Raw genomic sequence first — 11,365 nt, forward strand, 5'->3', positions numbered from 1 at the left:
TTTGTCTTGTTTCTAGGGGTAAAAAAATTGAGTTAATTTTGCTTAAAATAAGTAAAATACTCTTGTTTTAAGTTTAATTTTACTTACCCCACTGGCAGATCATTTTCCTTGTTTCCGGGGGGGGGGGGGGGGTAACTATTTAGTCTTGTTTTAAGCAAAATGAACATAATGTTATTTGCTTATCTAGTAAATGCATCTTGATTTAAGAACTTTTAGATATTTCGACTAGAAACACAACACAAAAGATAAGCCTTTTTTGCAGTGAATTTACAATTTATGTAAGGTTTAAATGTCCAGCTAAAACAACTAATCTTTTTTCATAGTGTTATTGAAGACCCTTCGAAGGAAAGACAAGTAGTGGACAAACAGGTGGAGGCATTCGAGGATACCCTGTGAGTCACTCTCTCTGTGAAAATGACCTTACAGACCACATGATCTCAACACTGACACTGACTTTACTTGTGCTAATACATCATTCATTACTGCAGAGGCCTGTTTCAAAAAACAAGTTTACCAAATAAGCCAGGCTTGTCTCAGTCTTTGGTTTCAAAAGCAAATTTAATATAGATCAAGCTTAGTCACTCCAACAGCTTAAGCTGGGAAACTGTCAGGTTAAGTTGAGTTCCTCTAACATTGACTAACATGAATGTAATGATATTACCTTTGACTCTCTCACATACAATGGACTCTTTTGACAAGACTGTGATGGTGTGTTTCAAAAAAACAATGAACAACTTGTTAACACTAATGCGAGGGTGTTTCTAATGCAGCGTCTATGGGGAGGATGGTAAATTTGACATTGTTCTCTATTCTGACCACCGTTATCAGCCTCTCTTAATTTTTTTTCATTTTTTAAAAACACATAAAAATACTATCATGGATTTTTTTCTTTTGTTATTTAAGCAAATGGGATTGCAAAAAATATATTTGTGGTACTCTCCCACTCTCCCTAAGTTAACCCAACTATAATGACTTTTCTGCTGAGAAACCCAAAAATGTGTAAAAGGTCCATTATTTGACTTTATTAACCACTATTGGTCCAAAAATATAAATAGGGTACAACGGGGTGAAAGGCACCCTCTAAGAAAAAAATGTGCTTTTCACTGTGCCCAAAGTGTATGATTGCAGAAAAATACATGTTTGTATTGAACATTTATGAAGCAACAGATCTTGTTTGAAAATAAATCATACAAGTCGTTTATTTTGTTTAAAAGTCTCATAAATGTGTGAGGTGGCAAGGGGGGCCACTAATTTAGAGTATAATCTCTGAGTTAGATTACCTTTATTAATTTCAGCAGCCCTGTGATTCTAATCAGGTTTTGTTTTCTGATCAAAAACACCTCTTTCACTGGACTATTTTACAATCAACATATGAATCTCAAAAGTGGTGATCATCAAAAAGCATTTTGCTATCTATTCTGTGTGCTATCAATCAAAACTTATCCATAGCTCCCATCATGCATTGTGGCATGAACTACTAATGAGCTGAATTGTCTTATGTGTCTCGTGGGGTTCACTCTACACAGTGTAAAAAACTTACACTGAAGCAGTGTTGCAGTTATTTGTAGTGGACAGCACATTCCAGGGCCCAGTTTATGGCAAGGGGACCCCTCCCTGACCACCATAGTGGACAGAGGTTTGCTAGATTTTGATCTAACATAAACTGTCCAACACCATCAGATAAAGATCCCAGGACAACAGCCAGACATCTCTTAGAGAGCAAGGAGAACACCTTTGGTACAAAGCCCGGGAAGGATAGAACTTCCTATTGGTCAAAATGCAGTTGTGCCCTTCACCCACCTTGAGACTGATTCCTAGGGGTTTGGGCTGTGACCGACCATAAAAATTCCTTAGGACCTCCAGATGCAGCAGCAGTGGGTGAAAGGGTGGGCCACCACATGTTCCCCCCACTCTGATGGAACCAGCCAATCACAGCAAAGCAAGTCACTCAGTTCTGAGTCTCCCATTCAGAGAGACAGTAGCAGAAACACCAGTTCTGAATCTCCGACCCACAAGGGTGAGACAACAACAGATACCAAGTCCGAGTCTCCAGCTTTTGAGGCAGCAACAGACATGTTCTCACGTTCTGCGCCTCTAGCCTGCGTGGAAAGAGATAATCTACTTTCAGAGTCTTCATCCAGCAAGATAACAGCAGATGCAATGTCCTGAATCTCCATCCTAGGGAGACAAAGCAGATTGACCAAGTTCTGAGTCTCTAGCCCAGAGAGGCAGAAGATATTTGCAACAAGGTTAAGCTCCGGTGAGCAAACCTTCACTTCAGGTACTTTTGCTTGAGTGTTCCAAGCTAAGGACCTTCAGCACCTACTCCAGGGCCACATCTGCGTGTTCCAGATCTTAGGACCCTTTGGTGCTCCAGGAGATCAGCATCCTACTGCTTAAGGCTGTCGAAACGGATTCCTGCTCCTTTTCCTACTGTACTGCCACCAGCGCAACCAGTGGAAGTCATCGCCGCCACCGGACTGCTCACTTAAAGGAGAGGTCCGGTGTGATATTGACCTAAAGTGTATTGAATCATGATACCGAGTGTGAACTAACCTTGCATATCTCATCTCGGCTTGTCCACTCCAGTCCGAAATCTGGGGTCAGTTAGCCGATGCTAACAACAGGTTGTCGATGAGAGTAAATGGGGCATCGGGCTAGCCATGTAAATAAATCACTGTTTTACACCATTTACGAGGCACAAAGTAGCTCCACACTTCATTGGTAGACTTCCAAGGGCCCTGGCATTTAAAACGAGACATTGAGAACTCAGAATAACCACCGGTAGTTTATTTACAAGAAGACTTATACAAACAGTACCTGCAAGAAAATGACGGGCCGCCGCCATCTTCAATGTAGTCACGATAAGTTGAGTGTCGAGCAGGAACGAAACTAGAGTGTAGAGGTAGCCTGTGAAAACTTTCCGGAACATAGCTTCTCATCTTTTTGCCGCAACCTGGAAAAGCACAAACGCGAACCATTCTGTCTTCTCTAACTTTTCTCTTATCCTTCGTAATGCCAGCTGAAGTTGCAGTCATAGGCTATGCTGTGCCCGGCCACTCCTTCTTCACATGTACAGCACTTCTTCACGTGACTTATCAGGTTGTAGTTTCGTTCCTGCTCGACACTCAACTTATCGTGACTACATTGAAGATGGCGGCGGCCCGTCATTTTCTTGCAGGTACTGTTTGTATAAGTCTTCTTGTAAATAAACTACCGGTGGTTATTCTGAGTTCTCAATGTCTCGTTTTAAATGCCAGGGCCCTTGGAAGTCTACCAATGAAGTGTGGAGCTACTTTGTGCCTCGTAAATGGTGTAAAACAGTGATTTATTTACATGGCTAGCCCGATGCCCCATTTACTCTCATCGACAACCTGTTGTTAGCATCGGCTAACTGACCCCAGATTTCGGACTGGAGTGGACAAGCCGAGATGAGATATGCAAGGTTAGTTCACACTCGGTATCATGATTCAATACACTTTAGGTCAATATCACACCGGACCTCTCCTTTAACCACAGCGAACGTAAACATCACTTCCAAACCTCTTCCAGAGACCTTGGCATTGTTGTATGTTATCAGTATATAATGTTTCATTAGATATTATATAGCTGACTACAGTTGATAACAAATCTTACACGTATTTATGTTGGGTGTTGCTATGTCAGAGCTACATTATCTAGAAAAATAAATTGTTGCTACTTATTATGCATCAAACAATCACTTGCATTTTATGCATCTTATGTACTTCATTCCTTTCTCATTCATGATATTCATGTAGTAGTTGTTGATTACTCTTATTTTTTGTTAATAAAATTTATTTTTATTAGAACTTGTGTCTTCCTTTTGTTGATAATACAGTAAGAGGTTCTACAAGTTAGAGATCCCACCAATCTTTCTTATGTGATGTACTCATAACCACACATTAATTGACACGTGATCCAAGAATCATAACGTCAGCTGTGACATATAATATCAAAAGTGAAAGTAGCTTGTGGGTGTGATCAAATTAAAAATAATGAAGTCCCCTAGGAAAGACTGGACATTGTGTTGGTTTAATACGGATTACTTTATCACAGAATATTTGTTTTTGGTAAAACTTACTTTGTTTAAAAGTAGACATATCAAGCTTTCTATAGCTATATCTCTCATGTCTCTGTGTGGTGTATTCAGAGTTTCAGATCATTTTAATGACGCGTTTCTAAATAAAGATCACAGAGACCAAAGCGGCAGACTGCACACCCTGTTTGTTTTCTTTATTTTATAAAAGCACAAGGTTTTGTTGTTATTATGGGAGTGTATACAAATAAAAGTAGACCCTTTACAGATTCGATTGATGTATTGTTCTTATCTGTACAATAAAAAATTACAGAGTAATTCAAGTTCCTTTAGGAGTTATTAGACCCCAGGGTTTAATTTAACACAGTGGATTTTGCTATGTCTTAACCTTAACTTTGCATTCTCATAGATAAGTTTTGCAGATTTTTAATTGCTTCATACACTGAATCAGCTTTTTCTGCATCTTTCCATTCAGTGACTCCAACTCCAGTGGTTCCCAAAAGAGCAACAGCTCCAAGAACACCTCGCAGAATCGCAGGACCTGCTGTTGCTCCTGCTGCCCCAACTGCTGCAGCTGCTCCTCCTGCTGTGTTAACTGCTGCAGCTGCTCCTCCTGCTGTATTAACTGCTGCAGCTGCTCCTCCTGCTGTCTCAACTGCTGCAGCTGCTCCTCCTGCTGTCTCAACTGCTGCAGCTGCTCCCCCTGCTGCTCCAACTGCTGCAAATGCTCCTCCTGCTGCCCCAACTGCTGCAGCTTCTCCTCCTGCATCCGCAGCTTCTCCTCCTGCATCCGCAGCTTCTCCTCCTGCATCCGTAGCGTCTCCTCCTGCATCCGCAGCTGCTGCTCCCCCTGCTGCAAGTGCTCCTCCTGCTGCAAGTGCTCCTCCTGCTGCAGCTGCTCCCCCTGCTGCAGCTGCTCCCCCTGCTGCAAGTGCTCCTCCTGCTGCAAGTGCTCCCCCTGCTGCAGCTGCTCCCCCTGCTGCAAGTGCTCCTCCTGCTGCGAGTGCTCCCCCTGCTGCGAGTGCTCCCCCTGCTGCAAGTGCTCCTCCTGCTGCAAGTGCCCCTCCTGCTGCAGCTGCCTCAAATGCTGCTGTTGCTCCTGTTGCCGCTGCCTGAAATGTTGCTGCTCCTCTTGCTGCCGCTGCCTCAAATGCTGCTGCTGCTCCTCCTGCTGTCAGTGAAACTAACTAACTTGGATTTTAACAAATTTGTGTACCTTTTCAACCATAACCTTTGTGTTCTAATAGTTAACTTTTATAGCTTTTTCATTGTGTTATACACTCATTGTATTGTATCATTTCATTGTATCATTCATTGTATCAATCAGCTTTTTCTGCATCTTTCTAACCAGTGATTCCTCCTCCAATGGCTCCTGTAAGAGCTGTAGCTCTGAAAACACCTTGCAGAATTGCAGGAACCATCACTGTTCTGGCACCTCCACCTTCTGCAGCTTCTTTATCAGCCACATCTTCAAATTCTGTGGCTTCTCCTCCTGCATTCACAACCTCAACTGTGGCAGCTGTTTCTCCTGCTGGCTCAAGTAATGCAGCTTCTCCTCAATCAGGAAAGGCACTTTCACTTTCTAAATTAAAGTTCCCCTCCCCTCTCCTTTATTAAATGCCAATTAACACTCCGTGTTTAAATAATCCTCATTCAGAGTGTACACTGAAGTAACAAAGTAACACTGAAGTAGTGTTTAAGTTAATGAGATAATTAATTGATTAATTGAGTGACAATTGATGATTAATAAAGAACACCTCCTGGAAGGAAAGAGAAACAAGAAAAAATAAGAAACACAAGAACTACTGTACACTTTAGCCACAGCCTTAGATGAAATAAACTGAAATAAAAGAAAACGTTAAATCTCTCAAGATCTAAATAAACAACTCCACAAACAGCATTACTTTTTCAATCCTCTGTGAGGACTATATAAACACTGAGGCCCGGTTTCACGGACAGGGCTTAGACTACGAAGGTATAGTCCAATTAGGATGTTTAAGTAATTTTCATAAACGTGTTTAGAACAAAACATTACATTTTAGTGTAGGACTAGGCTTGAGCCTTGTCTGTGAAACCAGGTTTGAGAGGGGGTTTTACTGTACAGAAAAGCACCAGTCACCATCCCTGGTGTTAAATTCAATAAAAATCCTTTTGCTCTTTCTTGCTTTAATTCTGGAGACAAATTATCCTAACTTTATCATCTCTTGAATTTCTTTTTCCACATTTTGAAGCTCACTGTTGCAGTAGCTGATCTCTTTGACCTTTTTGTCAAGTGTCCAGCAGTTTTTTCACCTCAATGCTGTTTCTCTTGAAACCCCACCAATGGTTTTGCCAGTTTCTGTTGTCCATGACATGACAGTGACAAGCTCTGTTAATTTGGATTTAGCCATAACAAATTCTTCAGTTGTCTGGCCTTCTAGTTGCTCACAATGAATGAATAAGATTATTGTATGTCTCAGGACATGTTCCTCTGTCATTGTGTTCCAAAATTGTTGTTCCACCTCATTTTCATGTCTTGTGTATCTTCCAACATTCAGAACAATGGCAAAGTAATGAACATACAATGAACACATTCGATGAGAAATTTTATGATCTCATTTTATCTACTTATGATCACAATCTGTGTCAAAGACTTGTGGTGTGTCAATAATTGTGATGTTTCTTCCATCCCATCACTTTTAACATACTTTGTAACAGAATTAGTTGAAGTGATGGGGATGAGTACTTATCTTCTAAGAACTGTATTTCCAGAACTGCTTTTGCCATATTCTGTTTTTCCAATAAGGATGATCTTCCTCCCTGGAAAAAAGAAAATAATAATAATAATAATAATAATCATCATCATTATCGTTGTTGTTGTTAGTACTGTCATTTAAAAAATAACTATAACTAACTTAATAACTACAATAACTAATTATAACTAATATTTTCTGTAATTAATTGTGATTATTCACACCTAACATTAAAGTTTTTAATGTATTTTATGAACTTTTCACATTTAATCTCTAAAATAAACAACATAAAGACAGTATACACTCTTAAAACAAATGTTTTGAAATACTCAGGGACCACACATATTGTTAAACTCAATACAGAAAAAAAACTGCCCAAGTGTGCACATCCAGTAGGCAAAAAGCTTAATATGGGTGCTCCACCACACCTCCACCACTAAGCTCAAAACGTCACCTGTGGTAACAACATAAATATTTTTCTACTTTGGAGCTGTGGTGTGCCTACTTTGAATTGCTTTATTTGAAATTCGATACAGACAAACAGACAAAAGTGTTACTTTAGTAAGTGCATTATTGTGACCTTTTTGTATACATCTAACACAACTGTGTATTACGGAGTAATTATTTACAATTTTAATATAAAATATTATTTAAAATGCTAGATTAGAATACACTTTCATCATAAAATCGCATTGAAGCATTGACATGCAATTAATATTATAATAAAAATCTGTTAATATCTCTCAGGTACTGTCAAATACAGTGTCAAATAGAACAATGTCTGAAAACATTTCCAACATAAGACCAAACTTTCTCAAGTTGTTCTCAAATTTACCAAGAAACAGAAAACACGACTACTTGAAAAATGTAGTCAAAGAAATAATCACCACACACATAGTTCATTCATTTACTTACCGTATTGACCTGCTCACAAATCAATTCATCATTAACCAAAAACTTCTCTTAACAAATTAACAGAAAATCTGTATCTATGAGTGACATATTGCTGATTAAAAAATTATATCCAGTGATCAATAGTCCAATCAGGCAGCTTTGCCACATCAGATTCTTTAGTTATGATGACATTAAAAGAAAATCTTTTACTTTGGAAACTGAATATGTGGACATTTTTTTTTTGTGTGTATGTGTATAACTTCACCAAATAAAGGTTCTCATCTCATCTATCTGCTTTTAAAATGCATCATGTCCTATATGTTGTCCCCAGCAAGGTGAAATCGTGTTGGTCACATGAATTGAATTGGTATAAGTGAGAGTCTCAATATGACTCTGTTGTCAGTTTGTCAAGCAATTTGTTGCCCTTGTACAAAGTCATTTTAATACTGAATGATGAGCTCAATTTCCAGTGGTACATCTGTATAACCTATTGTTATACGATAAATAAATAACGAAATAATATGATCTTTAAGTCATAAACATAAGCATGATTTGTATGTATTATACAATACAAAAATGTTTTCCATTTTGGAAACTATATTATTATTGTTAAGCGTAAGTGTAAACACTATTATCTTTATACCGCACCGTTTTCTATTGTATAGAACATCATGGCGTCGTGAGACATTTTGATGCAATGAAATGAATCGTACTTCATGATGTTTCACTTGCTGTAGTCATGAATCCACATTCTTCCTAAAGAATAAAATCTGGATTGATGGCCCTGATTTCCTTGCCCAACCGCAGACCCAGTGGCCGGGCATTGTACCAGTAAGTGCCATCCAGGATGATGACCCAGAAGTAAGAAAAGAGATTACTGCAAATACCATCATGGTAGAATCAGACGAATGTCCTACCAGCAAACTCCTCAGTTATTTTTCTAAATGGACAACCCTCAAAAGGGCAGTTGCATGGATACTGAAGTTCTTGGAAATTCTTCAACAATGGGTAAAAGAAAAAAGGCAAGCCAAAATTCTCCCCATTAATGACATATTGAATTGAAGTGCATTCAAACAAAGCCCGCTGCCATGCTTTTGCGGCCAAACACAAAAGGCCAAAACAATCCATCTATCTCAGCCTCTCACACGCAAGAAATAAAGCCGCCGCCTCCGCCGTTGGTGTGGAGAAGAATCCGGACTGGGTTCATTGTTCTGCATGAGCCAAGGGTGACTCGCTCACGGAAGTCACTGTGTTTTATTGCACTGTTGTGTTTATTAAAACTCTATGCACATCTCTGCTGTATGTTTTAGCACTTTTTTTAACATTAGCCACTTTCTTGTTGCCTTTTGCAGCTGCTCTTGCTATGCTTAAAGATGAATAAAGATGTTAAAACATTGGAAGTTCTCTTTATTTCTAGCTGTAGCGGAGGGGAATATGCCGCCGCCTTGTGGGGGAGATATTAAACTATTAACTAAGGAAGACTGAGTGAGTAACAGGATCTTAGTCCACCCACCCAATGCTTTAGGTCTCTATATAACAGTTATATGTTGGTGCCTATCGTGTTGCTTTCTAGTGCTACTGATGAGGTGAGGTGGGCTCCAGGATTTACTTTATACATGGTGGCACCTGGAGTGTGTGTGCGCGAGTGTGCACTTAACTTTGTAGATACGAGCTTTTGACTGCACAACCCACCCTCCCCTACATCTAACAGAATAGGTGAGACGCCCCACTCCTTAGTATAAGAGACTTAACCTAATATACACAGTTATTATTACAGAAATACAGAACTATTTGGATAGAAAGTACACTCAAACGACAAATTAAATGGTAAATAACTTCTTTTTCTTCTTTTGTTTGTTTACTGGAAAAGTGAAAGTGTTTCAAATCCAGTCAATTCGGAATTAAATCAAAGATGGACAAGGATAAAGAAAATAACAATGTGTGACTGTTTCTGTTGTACCTTAAACAACAATCAGTGTTCCTCTGTTACAGCACTGAAAAGGGTAACATTCACAATCAGGGTTAAATCAGTTCAGTTCAAATGTTGAAAAGTTCACTTCAAAAGTCCGGGAAAATAATACTCAGTCCATTAAAAAACTCAGAATGTTCACAGACTTGCAAAAGAGTATGTGAATCACTTGGTGGGGAAATTCACGTCACAGTTCCACGTATGAGAGATTTCTTTTAAAGCGCAGTCCAGATAGGCAGGGTAGTGTTCCTTTAACTCTATGACCTCCAACGATTATCCCCGTGATCCTAAAAGCTACAGCTTGATCCGACGAGGCCGCAATCCTGTCCAACGGCGATCAGTCCAAGAGCACGAACAATACAGGATCCTATCCAACGAATCAGCCAACTCTCCTCACCAAAAAAAATAAGCAATGGCATCCATCACGTTTTGAGTTCGTACGAACTAACAAAACCAGGATGCAAAATACACACGAAAAACACGGGAGTATTCAACTCCACCGCTGAATGTCTTTCTAAACTCTAAGGGTGTTTTCACACCTGCCTCATTTAGTTCAGTTGAATCGCACTAGAGTTCGTTTTCCCTCTTGGTGCGGTTCGTTTGGGCAGGTGTGAATGTAGCAATCGCACTCGAGTGCGCACCAAAAGCGGACCAAAGAAGCGTACCGAGGCCTCCTTGAAGAGGTGGTCTCGGTACGCTTTCAAACGAACACTGGAGTGGTTCGGTTGTATTGAGAAAGCAATCCGATCCAATGGACCAACGAACCAGGCTTTATCACACTGTATAATAGGTAATTTCAGTTCCATGAACAGCAGTAGCTTTGTTGGCCAAGATGGAAACAGCTGATCATAGCTGTACATTTTTAAATAAATTTAGTAGCAGAGCTACAGAAAGTGATTTTTAGAGCTGGAAATCCATTTGTCCTTCAATGAAACGTCTGCGTCTTCATTGAGAGTGCGGGTCATGGTTGCTTAGCAACGGCAGACGCCACGGGAGCGCAAGCTACAGAGGGCTTTGGAGAGGAGGAAAAATCGTTTTAGGCGCGATATGTGAACGACCCCTAATACCGCTTAAAATGAACCTGTGTCTGTCTGTGCCATTCAAAATCAAAGCGCGCCTTTTCATTTTTAATAATGGCGTCTTATTGCTCTGTTTGTAGTAGGTGTGTTTTAAAAATGTTTCCTGACAAATCCTGGACTCCTGCTCAAAATTATATATTAATATAACGATACCTAAAAAACAAACAAAACATGCAACAATAAGCCCGCAAAGCTGTTGTTGTTCCATCTTGACAGATGACAGCTGAGCGAAATCCCGGAAAAAAACATGGAACTTTGACCAATGAGAGGACAGTTTACTCTATCGTGACTTGTAGTAACACATTTGGTCCGTTTAGAAAAATTTGCTGTGTGAAAGCGAACCGCACCATGAATAAAACATTGTAATAATTTTAACCCCTGTTTCGGGAACAAAGCAATAGATCTACAGGTGTGAAAGCACCCTAACAGGCCTGTCCTCAGCTTCACGCACCAGCACGACGGAAAACTTGCCACGTCACTATTAATAACAGGCTCGTTAAAACAAACAGAGACTTAGAAAAAACATCATGCAGCTCGAATGCATGTCACCAGTCTAAACTTAGCTTTTAACTTAAAAAAGTTACAAAAATTGGCGCATTCTTCTTCAGCGCACCGCTACTCCTCTCCACTCTCT

The 11,365-nt window shown here is 39.8% G+C and overlaps 1 protein-coding gene across 2 annotated transcripts in view; it reads left to right on the forward strand.

Annotated features, from left to right (window-relative positions):
- Positions 1-8,146, forward strand: part of LOC127160188 (keratin-associated protein 5-1) — a 30,298-nt gene extending 22,152 nt beyond the window's left edge. For both annotated transcript variants that reach the window (XM_051102843.1, XM_051102842.1), the window contains exons 5-6: positions 324-392; positions 4,533-8,146. In XM_051102843.1, coding sequence (XP_050958800.1) covers positions 324-392; positions 4,533-5,238 — 775 coding nt within the window. In that variant the 3' untranslated portion in view covers positions 5,239-8,146. The remainder of the gene's footprint in view (positions 1-323; positions 393-4,532) is intronic.
- The last annotated feature ends 3,219 nt before the right edge of the window (positions 8,147-11,365 follow it).

Source organism: Labeo rohita, unplaced genomic scaffold (assembly GCF_022985175.1).
Source record: "Labeo rohita strain BAU-BD-2019 unplaced genomic scaffold, IGBB_LRoh.1.0 scaffold_30, whole genome shotgun sequence".
Classification (NCBI taxonomy): domain Eukaryota; kingdom Metazoa; phylum Chordata; class Actinopteri; order Cypriniformes; family Cyprinidae; genus Labeo; species Labeo rohita.